This window comes from Mercenaria mercenaria, chromosome 3 (genome assembly GCF_021730395.1).
Source record: "Mercenaria mercenaria strain notata chromosome 3, MADL_Memer_1, whole genome shotgun sequence".
Taxonomy (NCBI): Eukaryota; Metazoa; Mollusca; class Bivalvia; order Venerida; family Veneridae; genus Mercenaria; species Mercenaria mercenaria.
Genome location: NC_069363.1, coordinates 77,278,512 through 77,298,832, shown reverse-complemented (window position 1 = coordinate 77,298,832; position 20,321 = coordinate 77,278,512). Strand labels below are relative to the sequence as shown.

Genomic DNA, 20,321 nt, shown 5'->3' with positions numbered 1-20,321 from the left:
GCGCGGAAATCAACGTCCGTAAACAGGAAAGACGTCATGACGTTTCAAAGACAAATAACAATGTTTAGTTCCGGTTTTGTTTTATCAGTTCCAGCGTAACATTATGAATTTTTGATAAAATAACGTGTTTTGAATCGAGAAATATGCTATCAGGAACAAAGAGGAACTGTCAAGGTATTTTTTATTCCGTTTTTCGAAATAAAATATAAATAACTACATAAATCTTCTACATATATGTAGTTCGTAATACGTCATTTAAAGCACGAGAGTCATCTTACACCCCGGGGTGTAAGATGGATTTTTCCAGCACCGGTAAAAATACCGGAAATCCCCGTCTGGTATGCAAGAAACTTCTATATTATGACTCTGAACTAGACTTTAAGGAGTTTTGCTGACAAATCGGTTAAGTAGTTAGGACTGGATGACGGTTTTAATTTTGACAAATTCCTCCATCATTTACAAAATTACAAATATCAATTTAATTAAGAGAGAGAGAGAGAGAGAGAGAGAGAGAGAGAGAGAGAGAGAGAGAGTTATACTCACAATGGGTAACCTGGTCAGCGACAAGTAACTCAGTATGCGAAATTCGACTTTTCGGTCGACCTTGGCGATCAGGATTTGTTGCCTGCATTTCATGCTAGGACGGTCCCAGAACACAAAGCACTAACCCACTTTCAAATATAAGTACGGAAACGGCCAGGAATGCTACCCTTAAAAATCGTCATTTCTGCACAGGTAGCTACATATGCGAAATTCAACTTTTCGGTCGACCGTGGCGACCCGGATTTTACTGCGTGCATTTCATGCTAGGATGGTCCCAGAACACCAAGCACTGACCCTCTTCCAAATATAAGTACGGAAATGCCCAGGAACGCTACCCTTAAGAATCGTCATTTCTGCACAATGCGAAATTCGACTTTTCGGTCGATCTTGACGACCCGGATTTTTTGCCTGCAGTTCATGCTAGGACGGACCCAGAACACCAAGCACTGGCCCATTTTCAAATATAAGTACGGAAACGGCCAGGAACGCTACCCTTAAAAATCGACCTATCTGCACAGGTCTTTTCGGTCGACCTTGGCGATCAGGATTTTTTGCCTGCATTTTATGCTAGGACGGTCTCGGAACACCAAGCACTGACCTACTTTTCAAATATAAGTACGGAAACAGCCAGGAACGCTACCCTTAAAAATCGTCATTTTTGCACAGGTAGTCACAAGTGCGAAATTAGACTTTTTAGTCGACTTAGGCGACCAGGATTTTTTGCCTGCATTTCATGCTAGGACGGTACCAGAACACCAAGTACTGACCCACTTTCAATTATAAGAACGAAAACGGCCAGGAACGCTACCCTTAAAATCACCATTTCTGCGCAAGTAGCTACCTGTGCTAAATTCGACTTTTCGGTCGACCTTGGCGACCCGGATTTTTTGCCTGCATTTCATGCTAGGACGGTCCCAGAACACAAAGCACTGACACACTTCCAAATACAAGTACGGAAACGCCAAGGAACGCTCCCCTTAAAAAATCGTCATTTTTGCACAGGTAGCCACAAGTGCGAAATTCGACTTTTCGGTCGACCTTGGCAACCCGGATTTTTTGCCTACATTTCATGCTAGGACGGACCCAGAACACCAAGCACTCACCAACTTTCAAATATAAGTATGGAAACGGCCAGGAACGTTACCCTTAAAAATCGTCCTTTCTGCACAGGTAGCTACCTGTGCGAAATTCGACATTTCGGTCGACCTTGGCGACCCGAATTCTTTTGCATGTATTTCATGCTAGGACGGTCTTAGAACACCAAGCACTGACCTACTTTCAAATATAAGTACGGAAACGGCCAGGAACGCTACCCTTAAAAAATCGTCATTTCTGCACAGGTAGCTTACCTGTGCGAAATTCGACTTTCCGGTCGACCTTTGCGACCTGTATTTTTTGCTGGCATTTCATGCTAGGACGGTCTCAGAAAACCAAGCACTGACCCACTTTTAAAATATAAGTACGGAAATGCCCAGGAACGCTACCCTTAAAAATCGTCATTTCTGCACAGGTATCTGTGCGAATTTCGACTTTTCGGTCGACCTTGGCCTCCCGGATTTTATGCCTGTATTTCATGCTAGGATGGTGTCAGAACACCAAGCACTGAACCACTCTCAAATATAAGTACGGAAACGGCCAGGAACCTTGGCCACCCGTATTGTTTGCCTTCGTTTCATGCTAGGACGGTCCTAGAACACCATGCACTAATCCACTTTCAAATATAAGTGCTATTTGGATTTATTTTTCCTCACTGTCACGTGATGTTTGCAAGGTGCTCGCTGAACGGATTTCCGTTTTTTAACCGGGAAACCCTTATCAGAAAAAGTAGACGAATTATTTTATTTTTGATTGTTCTGAAAAAAAAATCGATTTCGACAGAATTCGATGAAAATACATTATTAGAACATCAAATATGCGACATAAAGGTGAATATAAGAAACATTTGATTTTTTTTAAATCTCACATCACGATGTGTGGGTAGGTCATCTTAAGCCTATGAACTACAATTAGAGATGCTTCGCTGCCGAATCAGTTCAGTGGTTAAGGCTGAATGATGGTTTCAATTAATGATATTTTACATAATTGATGTATTCGGTCTATAAATTTGTATATTTGGTGCTGTGTGAATTACATCAATCTGTCACAGTACTCAATCTTATACGGCTAACCGAAAGTGAAAACCGCAATAAATATTACAAACCTTAATTATATCAAGTCACTATGACTTAAATATTCGTCTCTCATCTTCAATAGAAAAGATTTTTTAAATCTATCTATTAAGCCTATGAACTACATTCAGATGTGCTTTGCTGCCAAATCTGTCTCGTGGTTATGGGAGCATGATGGTCTCTCAACGCGAGTGACAACCGCACACGTAAGAGTATGAACTATATTTAGATGTGCTTTGCTGCCAAATCTGTCCCGTGTTTATAGGAGCAGGACTGTCTCAACGCGAGTGAGAATCGGTTCAATTGTTTAGGCACGATGACGGACTCAATTTGGGTAAAAATTGAAAATTTACAAAGCAAAGTCTAATACACATGGCCTATAAAGTATATCTGGCGATGGTTTAGTTGGTTCTATTTGTCACAGAAGTCATCCATATATCGCTCAAACACGATATTACAAGTGGCCGCTACGATATTACAATTACAAGTGGCCGCTACGATATTACAAGTGGCCACTGTTTTCTTTTCTCTTCAATGAGTCTTGGTGTACAGTTATTGTTAGCTTATCAATAAGAGATCGGAAATGTCAAGTTTTTATTTTTTATTTTGGTATTTTTAAAATCATGTTTTGACAGGTAAGGAAATAATTTTACTTTATGTTGTTTTTTTTTTAAATGTGATGTTAAAATTGGCTTAGTTAATCATCTATCCCTTCAATAACTTGAGGCCATTTTTTTCGAATTCGGATATCTTATTATTTACGACTGAAATGTATTTGAGATTTGTAAGTTTATCTGTAAAATAAACTTTAAACATTGTTATTAAGTATAACAAGGGGTAACTGCCATATTCCATATCTTGTAACTGGATGGTAATATTTAAATGAAATTTGGTCACTTTAAAGTTATTCAAAATTTAAAACGTTTCACCGAGAGATTTTTCGAATTCTATCATTTTGTGGGGAGATAATCGGTATTGAAGTTAACATTGATGCCTATGGGAAGTATATACATATGTAATTTCTTTGGTAATGAGAATCTGAGCTTGAGTTTCGAGAAAATTTTGCGGTAGAAAGCTGCATTATATGATTCTGATACAAATATAAAAAAAGAAATCTAAAATTCCCCGTAGGGAAAAGGAGAAAATTATTGTTTTCTAGTTTTCATAGGAGATAACTCATGAAAAACTAAATTTATAAACTTTATAATTTATAAGAACTTCTGTCACTATATAACTTGTCAATATGCACCTTATTTCTATCGTTTGACATTTTCAAAGCTTACATTATCAAGTTGTATGAAAGCTTTTGGTGAAACTGAGGCCTATTACGGGTAGTCATCCTTAAGAGATACCTATTGCAGTTATCTTTAAACATTGATTTATACACATAATATTTTAGAAAAACAGCGAGACAACTTCAAGCTCGATTACTTCAGGTATCATACGGGAAAATTCTTTATCTGTAAATTAATTCCAATACTAATTTTTCCTTTCCCCAATTACTTAAGTCAAATGAAAATTTATAAGCATGTGCACAGTCAAATATTAATTGCTCCATGCAGGTCTCAAACTGTACCGTTTATCGAATATGTATGTTTGTAGTGGTATGTTTAGGACATGTATTTATTATTTTTAAGACTAAGTTATCTCGAGCGCTTGGCATCTTATCTAGTGCGCACGACATCTTGTCTCGAGGGCACGACATCTTATTTCGAGCGCTCAACATCTTATCTCGTGCGCACGAATCTTATCCCGAGCGCTTGACATCTATCTCGAGTGCACGACATCTTAATTCCGAGCAGTTTAACGACATCTTAAATCAGAGTGCCTTCACATCAAATAATTGTACTGTAATCTTAAGTGTCCTCTTATTTCATCCATAGGGAAAGGCGCATAAAATTAAAGCTTTTAATCTTTTGTTTCGAAACTGCTCAACTTAGTTTTCCCGTTATGAACATAAAGAACTTTAATTATTTGTTTATTGTTTCTAATAAATGAATATTGTCAATCTGGGTAGGCAATTCATTCACAGTTGTTTCATTTAAAATGGTAAAGTGTAACTTGATTTAATGGTTGGGGTGGGGGAAGGGGGCAGATGATAAGTTTTATAAACAAGCATGTCTCTAAGATTCTATTTTGAGTTCTTCACATCTTTTTATTGTACTCGTATATTCCTCTAGTTTTTTTTTACTTCTGTAGGTAAGCCTGTTAAAATTCTTTTTTTTCTCATCTTTCGAAACTCGCATCAAAGCTTTTGAGTAAAATGGTTCTCCGTCTTCAAAATAAACGAATCTTTTAATTATTTGTTTTTGTTTCCTCATCATCAGAAAGAATTCTGTAACAATCTGTAAAGTCAATTTTCTGATTCAAGTTGTTTATCTTTGAAAATGGCTTTCTACAGTGTAGACTTCAGATCTTAATTTTGTTTTTCGGGAAAACCATAAAAAATGTAAGTTATTTTTCTTGTCATGTTTCGCTAAAATATTAAAAGCTTTCTTTTCATGTGGTCTAATTGATCATCCAGTTTACTTATCTTAATTGTCCCAAATTTCTTCGTGATTTTCAGCATGGAAAATTACACGTTTTTCAAGCTCAATGACAATGTTTGATGTCTTTCAACTAATTGTTGTGTCACTAGTTTCTAATTTTTGTGTGTCCCGCTTTATTTTTTATGTTTCCATTTTGTGTGCTTGATTCTGTCTCTAGGCCACTGTGACTTAAGTATCTCTCTCACTATTGCAATGAAACTACATATATGTATTGAGCCTGTGAACTTCAGTTAGAGCTGTTTCGCTGCCGATTCAGCCTCGTGGTTCATGCAGGATGACGAGCTCATTATGGACAAAAATGGAAGTTCTACATAGCAAGAGTTCATATATATATATGATCTATGAACTAAATGTGGCGCTGGTTGACTTGTTTCAGTCTGTCAGAGAGCTTATACTTACATGGCTCATCGTTAATGAGAATCGCACATGATATTACAAGCTGTAATAATATCGATACACTGTGTTTGTCCCTTTATTGCAATGAAACTATATTTGTGTATTTAAAAAGGGTGCTTCGCTGCCGAATCTGTCTCGCAAGTTGATTTCTAACATCACTGACCATGTTTAAAGCATAAAAAGTGTAGTTTTGGAACTTTTTGTTAAAAAGTTGAGAAAAATATTCTCCAAGGCCATAAAAACATTTATGGTCGGGCCAAAAATTTAGAGTAGGTCGGGATACTGGAAACCAACCATTTTTTACGCCTTATGATTTAAACCTTTACTTGCGACACTTGGTAATCCAAATACCTGTTCCATCAAGATTGATTACATGCTGTGCAGATCTTGGAAATAAAATGAACTATATAACAAAAAACCTTAGAATTTAAAGTTTATCATAACATCATTTTACATTCTGGTCGATTAATCCATGAATAAATGAAAAAGAGACATAACAGCGATTTACGTGCTAACACAGTATTTAGTATTCTATTTAGTATCAAGTCTTCTATTTCTGGTAACTTAAGCTTAACGTTCTGCGACTGACGAATGCATCAATATAATATCACTCACAACTTTATTTTTGAAAACTGAGATATGATTCCCGCTCAAAATAAAGTATGCCTTAAACAAGTAATTCTTGCGTAGTTTTTGTAAATCAATACAAAAGTAGATAACGTATTATTGATAAGTAAGAATGAAATGTAAAATACATACAAGATCGTTACGTCATTTACAACAAACCTAGGAGTTTAACAAGGATATCATAATTATAAAGTTATCTTTTTCTGAAAAGATCGAAACATGATATATAACTCTGAGTAATTAAGTGGCGTATGGTGAAATTTATAATCTAATTCAAGAAACATTTGTCACCAGTGTGTTTTACTCTACTTTTTTTGTACTTATCAACAAGAATGTTTAAAAGCAATTTGGAAGCCGATATTGTGCGGATATATATTTGCGGACCCCACAGCACGGGCAAAACGACACTTCTAAATGACCTTCGCCCTCACATAGGTAACACTGAAATCGTCGAAGAAGTTGCACGTGGAATAATAAGGAAACACGGATGGACACGTAACGACATTTTACCAGAAAAACACCCGGATGTGTTCCTACAATTAAGTGAGGAGATTTTGGCGGCGCAAATTGAAACAGGCAAAAAGTACGCAAGTTTGGGACAAGGTAGCAACGATTATCTAAATCAGATTTGTATTTATATATAGGTCTATATATGTTTTATCACTATCTAAAACTGTTGGACATTTTCGTCATATGATATTATCAAAGTAGCATAATAGTAGTATATTGATCTATTTGGCATCATGACTGTGCGTGCGCAAGAATGATGTTATATCAGGTGCGTGTCGGCTATTTTGGATTCAATTTATAGAATAATCTCACAATGTTATTACTAGAAACGGTCGTTATAATGGGTCTCATGTTCTATTTATGGAAAATGTCTCCCTGAAGTATACGGAGCTGACTCGTATACCGATCTAGGGCGTGATCGAGGACACTGAAGGTCAGGTCCTCGGCCCTAGATGGGGAGATAACATGAAAGCAAAAACAAGACATTACGGGGAAATCAGATTAAACTAAACATGAATAATATTTAATTAACAATAACTAGTCATATAAATGTATCCATGACTTAAATAAGTCAGTACATTGTTTAATAAAACGAACTATATTGGTAAACAAAGAACAAATTGATAATAACGAACTACATTGAATAAACTGATAAAAATTTAAAACAAAATATTTGAAAGTTAACATATTCAATAAAAAAAAGAACATTTTACATTACTTGTTTAAAAGAAGCAAAGCTAAATGAAAAAGAGTACTTTTTATTTACGATGTTTCCTGCACGATGTTTAGTAATAAAATGACTCCACTGATATGTTTGGAACAGCTTTCAACCAAGCTATCGCACAAATGACTTGTTTCCTGGCAAGTTTAAACAAGTACTCTAGCCTTTCCTTGAGGAATAAATCTTTTGAACCAATTACCCTTTGAATCATTTTAAAAAAACAGACTCATAACGATCGTTTGTATTAATAACATTGTGAGATCATTCTACAAATAGAATCCAGAATGACCGTCACGCACCTGATATGGCGTCATTCTCGCGCATGCGCAGTCATGATGCCAAAGAGACATATACTTCTTAATAACCAAACGAGTTATTTTTCCATTGACATTAAGTAGCATTGAATATTTAAGTCGTAAGAATCGTAATGCAGTAAAGTTATGTTTCAAGCTCTTTCCGACAGTACTCATATATCTTCTGTTGAGTTTAGTATTAAGGATGAACGAGCGTTTTTTTTTCAGGATATCCGCCATTTTGAAAAATGTTTCTTCGAATATTGCTTTCTAACAAAAGTTTTGCCAAAAATTAATGCTAAATAATTAAAATATGGCTAATAATGTACCATTTAACCAAATACATTATGCTTTTTGCGAAAAAAAATATTCACCCTTATTTTTGGCTGGCATTTGCCTAAAATTGACGTAAGATTTACAATGGGGTAGGGGTAGGTAATTTCAAATATCTATTAAAGTAGACCAGGTTTGGTTTTGATATTTTTCTGACTGATACTTATAATGTTAAGCTATAAACAAAATAAAAGTTTTCAAGGTAGCACTTTATATTATCTAGAAAATATAAATTAAAACAAAAAGAACAAAAAATATCAAAGTTCACCACTTTTTAACGGTTTTTTCTTAATAAATCTCTTAGATGCACGGTGACCCCAACATTTTTTCTTTCCATTTTGAAGCATTTTTGTGTGTCATTAATGCTGCAAAATATTTTGAAAATCTTAACGTCAGAATTTTTTTGTAGATCTAAATACATTTTTTCCATTGAAAATAAAGTGGATGCGGTAATTATGTCAACATGTAATAATTAAAAAGATTTCTTAGTGACATTTATGCTTATATAATACTGACATCATCATATATTCATATTAACCTGTTAAGACCTGAAATCCCTATAAGATTAAGTGGGATGTTACATGTTTTATAAAGTACCAACTTTTTTTCAATTTTACAAAATTTCAGAAATGCGTAAACAGTGAGTAAAGAAAATACCCTATACAATTAAAACGAGTTCGGTGACCTATGTTTTTTCTGCTCTTGTTTGTCTTAGAAACTAATGTCTTCAAGCTCACAGGGTATGAAAAAATTCTTAACGTTAGAAAAAAATTCGCTCGTACATCCTTAAGGTTGCTGCATTCTTAGAATGTAAATCTTTGTCATTGTTTTATGACACGTATATGGTGTATTTGATCTACCTTTTTTTAGATTTTATATGTGATAGAGCACTGGATCCAATTATTTATTGTGGGTTCTATATTAGTGAACAAGCAAAGGAAGCAATGTATGGGTTGGATGGCATGGACCAATGGCTCGAAAGGTAAGCACTCATTTCGAATGATTTCTCGGCCACAATTCCAGAATTTGTTTACAGATATAAAAATATGGCATTGGATTCTGTCAGCGAACTAATTTTGTTAGTGCCTTTCTCAGCGAGGAGTTATTTTTTTGCACTGTCTTGTCTAATTTGTTAAAATCAAAGCCTTGAGACGTCTGGTTGTGGGTTTTGGTAGATTTATTTTCTGTTTAAATGCCAATTTATAAATATACATGAATGAGAAACAAATACATATGTGCCTCATATCTAAGATGAACTCTGCCTGACCTAGCTTGTGATGTAACCACGGGCTAAAAAGCCTTATCATTGACAGATCTTACATAATGGTCGGTTCATCCGCATTGTTCATGAATGGGACTATTTTGTGTAGCACATGAACATCCTTTGGATGTGATTTGGAATAAAATAACGATGCTATATTATTGTCAAAAATACACTTGTAACTTTGGTAGCGGGTTGTGCATTGAGCACAATGCCCAACTTTATAGTGCTGCCTCACTGGAATATCACGCCGTAGACATGTGGCATGATACTCCACCAAGTCACATTATACTGACACCGGGCTGACCAGTCCTAGCACTATCCCCTTCATGCTGAGAGCCAAGCGAGGAAGCTGCTAGTTCCATTTTTTACGTCTTTGGTATGACGCGGCCGGGGATCGAACCCACGACCTCACGCACTCGAAGCGGACGCTCTACCACTAAGCTACCGAGGCAGTTAAAAAATAGTGTGAGGTTGGCATGCCCTAAACGCGTTTAAACCCCAAGTTTCCTTTATATAGGTTACTGACCGTTCCAAGGCGATGCCAGTATTTTCAACTTGTTGTTTGTCTCTTTTGTATTTTATGATACGTTTATTGTCTTGTTTGTGTTTGGTATTTCTTTCCTCCTTCCCCCATTGCCCCTTGCATTTACGCCCCTTCTTCTTTAATTATGAGTGAGGTTTGGTGCATACTATATTTTGGCCGCCTACCGGCCCTAGGCGGTGTCCCACTGTGTTGTTTGTTTTTTCTTGCTGGTTTGCTCTGTTCGTGTATATATGTGTGTGCGCGTGTGTGTGCGTGTTCGCGGGCGTGTGTGTGCCGCTGTGCAGGGAGACTACGTTTTTTATCGTGGCATTCCCTGTTGAATCTTCATCCTAGCTCTGTTCCACTTTCCCAAACAACTACTTCCTTAAATCTACCCCTTACCCATTTTTGTATTATGCAAATGATTAAAATGTACTTGTTGGACTTTTGAAGCAACCTCTCTGTTATATTTTCCGTTAAAGATTCTTTTTGTTGTGGGACATATGGCTGTGTTTGGGGTGCTCTGTGCTTTGAAAGGAAAACCTATCCAACCTTTTATTTATTTTGTTATCGTTGTAGCTGTAAAGAATTCACGTGTAATAGATATTTGCGAACAATCACCCAACAGAACTAAAGCAGGTCATAACTCTAGGAGACTGCGTGGTCGAATGAGTAAGGTCGAAGACTCCGAACCACTTGCCTCATCGCTGAAGGTTCGACACCTCGCTCGAGGTATAAAATTCTTTTATGTGATGAAGCCATCTAGCTAGCATACGGCAGGCCTGTGGTTCTGCCCAAGTGCTCACTCGTGCCCGAAAATGTGCACAAAGGGGCACCTTGGGTCTTCCTCTACTACCGAAAGCGACAAAATGTCATATACCTACACTTCTATCGATGTGACATTACACCCAACAAAAATTAACACAGCTAAGCTAACCATCGTTTGGACCTTAATCACCAAAAATAAGATACAGTAATAGCAATACAGTGTAACTTCCGAAAACCGAACGACCTCCGGACCAGCCTAAAAGTTCGGTATTTGGAAGTTTCCGGAGTTCAGAAGTTTGGAAGTTTGCAGTCAAAGTGGACATAGTACGCTAGAGTTATGTTTTCTTACACGTAGGATGAAAGGGATTATAATCCTTTATAATTGTACAATTTGTATAAAGTAATTAAATAATTGACTGATGAAATAAGGAATGAATTAATTAATTACAAACATTAATGATAATCAAGTACGTACATTGTATAATAAATTTCCTCTTTTTGTAAATAAAAACTAAGCATTTACTAAACATTTCCACTTTCATTTTGTCATATTTGAAGTCCCGAGTTCGTCAATATTTATTTGATGTTAATAATGCATTAGTTTAATCAATGTAACTAAATCAATTAAAACATCTGTCTTTCATTCAAACATTAAGAAAGTTTTCCACATGTAATATATTTAATTCATCACGTTTTTAAAATTGAAAACAAATTAAAGTAATCAACGATTATTTTTTTTTACTGATGCATCAAATGATCATTGTGATTATTACGCATGTCAAAATACATATGGGCCGCTAATAGGTAACAAAAGAACATGCGGGCAATTTTGAATTAACGACATGACACGTGACATTTTTAATCCGGCAAATATTTTGCTGTTCGGTTTTCGGAAGTCAAATTTAGTGTTAAAATATAAACAGTCCTTCAAAACTCGTCCGGTTTTCAGAATTTGAAGTTCTGGTTTTCAGTATATAGAAATAAGAAGGAAAAAATGGGACTTTGAGTTTCGTGTGGTTTTCAAAGGTTTCCGGTTTTTAGAAGGTCTGGTTTTCGGAAATTCCACTATAATCAAATGCTGTTGATTGATATTTAGCTTTATTTTATATTTATATTTACAGCTTGCGGAAATCTCTTGTGATACTAGTTTCACCCCACCCTGAATGTATTCATGACGACTCGGTACGGTTTTCGTCTTCTATAGAAGAACTGCGTGAGTTCTATGCCAAGTTTGAGAAAGAACTTCACCACAATCAAATAAGATACGTTAAGCTTACACAGCTCGACAGACAAGAAAGAGTCCGCACCGTTCTGAGAGAACTAAGTATTTTTAGACGAGGAAAGTTTTTGAAACCTGCAGAAGATGAAAGTAATGCAGTAGAATAGATTATGTGCGCTATGAATACAAACATTGCCTTCGAGATCAGGTCCAGTGGTTAATTTAAATGAGAATTTGCGACCAGTCTAAACTCTTACATTTGACTGACTGTTTCTAAAGAACAATCTTGAAAATGACCAATGAAATTCCTACTCTCTAAGACTTGTCTACAGTTTTATAAATTTGAAACCGGGAAACATTTTGTCCATATAACCTTTACTCAAAGATAAAAGTTAATGTCAGTTTACAGACATGACCACAGATTATCGCTCTCAAAAAGGGTTTTCCGCTATAACTTCTATCACATTTGTTATTTATTTACCCAAGGATACAAGAACACAAGGACTAAGTATAAAGTTTGAGTTTTGCACACCTATTCTACTTGAATCGCGTTGTTCTATACAACCGTATGAAATAAGTGAAAACCCAGTATCGATTTCAGTTGCGGCAGTTTTCATTCTTACACAAGGGATAACTTACGTTTTCTTTTCTACGAAGTGGTATTTTAGTCGTTCATAACGTTTTATCATATTAGAAAAACATTACATGAACCACAGTTTTTGAGGAAGGCAGAAGAAGACTTGTATGCAGTTTAGTAAGATCGAAAATCCCGTAACAGCATTCAAGACATATAACAAAAGTTATTGATGTAGCTCAGCTGGGCATGATTTACACGATTCAAAACAAGTTTGTTCCAAAGGACTCGCCCTTGCTAAAACAGAAACTGAGAGTAAATACGTTTTTTTATCTCCTCCTGATCAATTCGACCCACTGCGTGTACAGGAGGTAAACACCTTTACAGGTACAACAGTATGTAACAAAAGTTATGAGTTTATCGAGTTGTATTTAATTTATTTCTTACAGAGTTAGAATATACCATACCGCTTGATAAGAATTATCTTATCGAACAGAACAAATATACATTGAAAAATTATATTTATTCTGTTCTAGAGTAATTAGTTTAAAGCTTGAATTCCATCTCGGACGTTAAGTTTGGCTGCTCGGACGTGAAGTTTGTCTGCAGCTTGAAGGCCGCAACCATAGTAATATGATTTATGCGTCACTGATTAAAGTTGTGTTCATTTCTCTGCATGTTATTCTCATCCCCATTCCGTTTGGTTTTCTGAGGTGGGTGATTTACACAGCTTGTGCAATGTGTCTTGAAATGAGTCAATTTAAAGAAAGTAAAGAGTTCCAGTTCTGAAATGAGCGGATTGTACATAAGAAGCAATCTATTATCATTAGATACAAGATTAAGTCATGAGATAATTACCTTCAATTCTGACTCACAATATGGCTACAAGTCGAACGCACTGTCCTAGATCAAATACTCAATGTGTGTAATTTTACTTTTGTTGAGGTAAGTCGAAAATATCCCTGGTTATGGTCCCAAACGGAATCAAGACCTCGAATTACTACGACTTACAGAAATAAGGCAGCTTCATGATGTAAATGGCATTGTAAAGCAAACTTTACTTCATTGACACCAGTATATGCCGTTTGGTATTTGTATCTCTGAAATTGACAGTATAACACCAACATTGTACGATCAAGAAAAATGCCGGTATACGGATATGAGTATAAAATCGGCATTATTACTGCATGTTTAACTCAAACCTCTAAGGAAGTAACGTGCAAGACAAATTTAAGACGCTATGCACTGAGATTGAACATAAGATCCATTAAGTCCATTATGCAGCATTCCATACACATTCTTTGTAGTATACGGGAGCATGCCTAAACACTGCGAATAACGTTCTAACTGACTGCTCCCTTCACTTTGCAGTTCCACTTTTCGTAATTAAGCCTTAATAAATGTTGCGAGATGAGTATGAACATGAGAATATATCATTTAAAAAGATCTTGTAAAGCTTAAAATCTGTTATTTCCTACAGAAATCAGTGGGAATCGGGAAAAAAATAGTTACTTATTTCAAACGCTTAGGGAAGCAAGAAGATCATATTTTATTTTATTAAAAATTATATTGAAAGAAAATGCAAATTTTGCAGATTACTTCATTGACTAAATAAATATTTTCAGATAATGCTTTTGATGTCATTTGATGTGTTAAATATCCTCCACCCCCTCACTATATTTCAATAGGCACACTCGATAAGCTGTTTTTAAAGGAGACATATATTATTTCGCCAATAAGCCAGCAAATTGACTTAGATTTCTGGGTATGCTGGCGAAGGATGGTCGACTGTTAGGAGCTAAGGTATGTTGCAGCCACAACCATATCTATGGAGCTTGGAGAATCGGTTTATTCGTTCGACACTTGTTCGACATTTGCTCATCCAAGGGATTTTTTTTTAAATATATCGATTATACATATCTAATGAAATACACGTGACTTTGAAATCCATCTACCATATCTTTTCAGAAAAGCGACTGGCCACAAGTACTAAAACTGTTGATTGCCAACTTTATCTTGTGGACCACATTTTGAACTGTTGTATTACTAGTGTTATGTCCATCACTGACTACAATTTGCCTGCATTTTTCTGCGTGATATTCTGATTCTCTAAACTTAGGATTTTCCTAAGCTGGTGTTTAGAACTCCTGTGTAATACATGTTTTTAAATGAGTGAAATTCTAGGAAGTATCCCATTTTGGCCGTACAACGACTGGATTATACATAGAAAAGTAATATGCATTTGTGGCATAGTGCAAGCTTCATTAGATGTAAAATATAATGATGAGTCCATTACCATTAGTGTCAACACACATATAGTCACAAGGCAAATGTACTGTGCTGTATGAAATATTTAATGAATGTCACGTAACTTTTGTTTAGGTAAATGAACACAATTTATGCGCAGGGTCCCAAATGGTGTCTGGACAACGGACCACTACGACTTATATACCATTTTTTTGATATTTCTGTCATCCTCAACAAATAACATTTTGCAATGGATCAGAAAAAACGATTGTTAAATGTCAACAGAACATGATGTAACTTAAGGAAATTTCCATTGTACTGACGTACGATTGGATATCTTATCAGTTTCACATATAAAATCATAAGTCTCGGTGCTTGTTTAACTTGAATAGTTTAAGCAGGTAAAATCCAAAACACATGTACGCAGTTCAGCATTTGATGCTCCGCTATGTCGATATACAACTAGCCTTTCTTAGCATGCAGAGTATGCCTATCTACAACATATGTCACGTTCTGTTTGACTCGTTTTCTCCAGCATTGTATTTTAATTTAAACTGACGAAGGCTGCCCATATAAATTATGCCATTAGATAGATATTTTAGCCACATCTATCTCTATGGAGCCAGGAAAATCGATTCATCCATTCGATACTTCTACATAAAAGTTGCTCATCCAAAGAAATACTTACAAAGAGAACGGTTATAAATAAACAGTAGAGTCCATATGCCTTTGAAATACATGTACTCAATCTTTTCACGATTTTTATGGCAAAAATACGAAAACTTGCGATTGCCAATTTTATTTTGCGAACCGCTTTTTGAACTGCTAAAATATCATACGAATTATTGACTATAGGTTTTTTCTGCATAGTATTCTGATTCTCTTTCATTTCTGCAATATAAATCTTTAGACGAATGAATTTGTAGAAAATACACAAATTTGGCATTGACACCTAAAAAACAATATGTATTTGTAGTATACTTTCCGTGTTACCAAGTCATTGTATCATTAGATGCAGAATAAACTTATGGGTTCATTACCTTTAAAAATACACGGTTCTGTATTGAATATCTTGTTTGTGTAACGTTACTTTTGTTGAGGTAAGACGAGAAAATCTGCGCCAGGGTCCAAATAAAAGCAGTATCATGACAACAGGACACTGCGATTTACACATGCCGGGGTTATTGCAAAGCTAATGTTACGCCTTTGACACAAATCAATAACAATTTGCTTCATAATATAGAAAACAGGTCGTAAAACGCCAAGAAAGCATGATAAAATATGGAGATTTTCAGTGTAACCATGTGGTTAGACATTTACAAAACTCTACTATGTTATTGTTACTGCCCATATCTATCTTGAACGCGATATCGCTGTATTAACAAAACGATGCTATTTATGTTTTGCTCAATATCGTCTGCGTCAGCACAAAAACACGATGTCATAGCAATAAGGCAGTGAGACAGTGCGATAATACAATGCGATAACGGGATGTAAATGTTCAGTTGCCGCATCATGATGTCGTGTTATCGCATCATGTTATCAAATTGTGGCATCGTGTCATCGTCCTGCTGCACTGTGTTGTCGAGCTTTTGCGTCGTGTTATCGCAATATTGCCCTTACCTCTACAGGAGTAGACAGTACGACAGTTCTTTAGCCATATTGGAACATAACAACTAAACACTGTTACACTTAAAATAGCATTATTTCTATTCAGTTAAGATACCTTTTGAGGTGTTGAAGTAACATCAAATCTATCTTGGGTCGCACTATGTCAATGAAATTTCAAGTAAAACATATTAGGTCCAGTCTTTTAAAATGTAGTATTCACTCATCTAAGAGCTCTACCAAGGCAGTTGTATACAACACTATTGTTAGAAAAACCTTAGAATACTGCCTTTCCGTCTGCGATCTATATTGATAAATGTTCAAAAGCAGTCTGCAATATTTGTTATGCGAGTATCTATATAGCGAAACAAATGCCATTTTTACAAATACTCTTACAAATATTAATTCTGCTCTAAAACAGCTTTAGATTCTACTTCTGTGTTCTTAACTTTCATCAATTATAGTCACCGACTGTGACTGGAATGTGACTGTTAAGGAAAAACATTATTTATTTTTAGACCGAGATATATGACTTTGTTTGTAGTTTTAAATTAAATTAAATTAAAAAAAATTGAAAAAATAATTTTCTTCTTTTTTTCTGTATTATTCTAATCACTTCATATTTGACGATAAAATTCCAAAGATTAATTTTCTGTCAATTATTCTAATTTGTGTACTGTGTCGTGTTTGGCAGCCATTGTTATAATATACTGCCGTGACATCAAACAATGACGTTGCTTCTGAGTGTTTGTTTGTTTGTTTTTTTTGTTTTGGGTTTAACGCCGTTTTTCAACAGTATTGCATCTGAGTGAGTCAGACATATTATTAATGTAGGCCAAAAATAAACACGGACCAAGTATGAAACCTTGGGGGAAGACCTGATGTGACAGGCCCGAATCAGACAGAATTATTTGTGAAGTTAATTTGTGAAGCTTAAATAGAGCTGATCATTTACACTTAATTATGTACACTGATTGCTAAATACCCTTTAAGTTTTCACGGGAGGTATCTTTAGATTTGACTTTCTTATACTGGTTTCCAAACGCAGATAGTGTTATTTTAAGATAGCGTAAGAACAAATTTATTTAACATACTTAGCCTAAAGAATCATATAAGAACTATTTCATCAAATTTGCCAATAATGTGCATTGTCAATTATATATTTAATGACAGTAAAGTTGGTAGGCAGTTGGTAGTTGGTAGCTGAACATTCGAATAACCAACTACTTACTAGTTGCCAGTTGGTTATTCAAAATGTAAAAGCAAGTCTGATTACCTTTTAAAACATAATGATAAAAAATCATTCTAATCCATGTTTTTTTCTTTAATATTAATCTTCATTTCTTAAAATGCATTCAGCAGTCTCAAAAAGTACCTTGAGAGCCAGTTGCCAATTCGCGATATGTTTCAGAAAAGCTTTTTTTTCAGTCACAAATGGATAAAATCATTCAATATGACATTCTATATGGTTTTTTATATCAATATCTGACACTTTCAACATAAAGATCAATCTTGGAAACACTAAGGAGAGCCAGTTGCCAATTCGCGTGCGAATAAACAACTGCCTACTGGTAGGCAGTTGGTTATTCGACATTTTACATACAGTCAGTGTTTTGGTAGAACATGATAAAAAATTTATTCTAACCTTGTTTGTTGTTGTTTTATGTTAGTATTTATTCTTTTAAATGCATTCAACAGTCTCAAATGCACAGGAGAGCCAGTTGCCAATTCGCGATATGTTTCAGAAAAGCCGATTTTTCAGACACATATAAATAAAATAATTCAATTTTACATATATTTTGTTCTTTCGTATCAATATCCGGCACTTTCAACGTATAGGTCAGTCTTGGAAACACTCAGGAGAGCCAGTTGCCAATTCGCGTGCGAATAACCAATTGCCTACTGGTAGGCAGTTGGTTATTCGGCATTTTACAGACAGTCATAGTTTTGGTCGAAAATGATAAAAATATCAATCTAGTCCTTGTTTCGTTATTTAATGTTAATATTTATTCCTTTCAATGCATTCAACAGTCTCAAAATGTACCAGGAGAGCTAGTTGCCAATTCGCGATATGTTTCAGAAAAGCCGATTTTTCAGACACATATGCATAAAATAATTCAATTTTACATACATTTTGTTCTTTCATATCAATATCCGACACTTTCAACGTATAGGTCAGTCTTGGAAACACTCAGGAGAGCCAGTTGCCAATTCGCGCGCGAATAACCAACTGCCTACTGGTAGGCAGTTGGTTATTCGACATTTTACATACAGTCAGTGTTTTGGTAGAACATGATAAAAAATTCATTCTAACACTTGTTTTGTTCTTCTTTTGGTGTTCTTTAATGATAATATTTATTCTTTTAAATGCAATTAGCAGTCTCAAAAGCACCAGGAGAGCCAGTTGCCAATTCGCGATATGTTTCAGAAAAGCCTTTTTTCATACACATAAGCATAAAATAATTCAAATTTACATATATTTTGTTGTTACATATCAATATCCGACACTTTCAACGTATAGGTCAGTCTTGGAAACACTCAGGAGAGCCAGTTGCCAATTCACGTGCGAATAACTAACTGCCTACTGGTAGGCAGTTGGTTATTCGGCATTTTACAGACAGTCATAGTTTTGGTCGAAAATAATAAAAAAAAATCAATCTAGTCCTTGTTCCGTTCTTTAATGTTCATATCTATTCCTTTAAATGCATTCGATAGTCTCACAATGCACCAGGAGAGCCAGCTGCCAATTCGCGATATGTTTCAGAAAAGCCGATTTTTCAGACACATGTATACGCATAAAATAATTCAATTTTACATATATTTTGTTCGAAAATGATAAATAATTCATTCGTATCCTTGTTTTGTTCTTTAATGTTAATTTTTATTCCTTTAAATGCATTCAAAAGTCTCAAAATGCACCAGGAGAGCCAGTTGCCAATTCGCGATATGATTCAGAAAAGCCTTTCTTTCAGACACATATGAATAAAATAATTCAATTTTACATATATTTTGTTCTTTCGTATCAATATCCGACACTTTCAACGTATAGGTCAGTCTTGGAAACACTCAGGAGAGCCAATTGCCAATTCGCGTGCGAATAACCAACTGTCTACTGGTAGGCAGTTGGTTATTCGGCATTTTACAGACAGTCATAGTTTTGGTCGAAAATAATAAAAAAAAATCGTAAACTCAATGCGTGAGATTAAATGCCGACTACAAGTAGGTAGTTGTTTTTTGCACGCCACAGGCTCTCCTGAATGCTTCCAAATGAAAGTGTCAGATATTGATTTGTAAGTACAAACTAAATGTTTAAATGGATTTATCTATTAATATTGAATTCTTCTATGACTTTCGACCGAAAAAGTGAATTTTTGACAAATGTAAAATAACCAACTGCATACCATTAAATATATTCACATGGCAGCAAGTCACCAATGAAAACCCTTGGAAAACAAAGCTGCAGGTCAAGTTCAAAAAACCCCGTTCATGAGATCGAGTTTCAAGAAGTTTCAAGTCATAAATCAAGCTGGACGAGGACTCTTAGGTCATAAATCGGTTGTGCTAATGGGGATATTACGCATAGGAATTTAAACAATGTGCAGAGTTCATCAGGGCTGAACATCTGACTGAGGTTAAAATGCCTAAGTTCATTTCAGGACAGTTTCAAAGGCATTGTAAATTTGAAAGATTTTCAGTTAAAGGCCGATCAAACCAGTTGCTCAACCCACGAGAAAATTAACCTTCCAAATCGGAGAAAAATGTTGAAAACGAAAAAAGACAAAAAAAAAAAAAGGATAAATAAACAAAAAACTGGTCTTCCTGAAAAATGCCGAAAAACAAACTGTTAGTAGAAGTTGTAGTCTACATATTGCTAATATCCAGCAATATGTAGACTACAAAAGAGAAAAGGAGTTATATATTTTTCATTAATTGTTAAAAGAATCAGTGATTTTGTTGTATGTATAGTATATTGTAAAC

General features: G+C 35.3%; 1 protein-coding gene across 1 annotated transcript; it reads left to right on the top strand.

The window, feature by feature from the left end:
* The first annotated feature begins 6,421 nt into the window (after window positions 1-6,421).
* Window positions 6,422-13,980, top strand: LOC123523414 (uncharacterized). Its single transcript, XM_045301096.2, has 3 exons — window positions 6,422-6,886; window positions 9,011-9,122; window positions 11,817-13,980. The coding sequence occupies exons 1-3, from the start codon at window positions 6,616-6,618 to the stop codon at window positions 12,079-12,081; spliced, it is 648 nt and encodes a 215-aa protein (XP_045157031.2). The 5' UTR covers window positions 6,422-6,615; the 3' UTR covers window positions 12,082-13,980.
* The last annotated feature ends 6,341 nt before the right edge of the window (window positions 13,981-20,321 follow it).

Coding starts and splice junctions, on each gene's coding strand:
- LOC123523414 (XM_045301096.2), top strand. CDS start 6,616: ATGTTTAAAAGCAATTTGGAAGCCGATATTGTGCGGATATATATTTGC. Junction 6,887..9,010: donor GTACGCAAGTTTGGGACAAG/GTAGCAACGATT, acceptor ACCTTTTTTTAG/ATTTTATATGTGATAGAGCA. Junction 9,123..11,816: donor ATGGACCAATGGCTCGAAAG/GTAAGCACTCAT, acceptor TTATATTTACAG/CTTGCGGAAATCTCTTGTGA.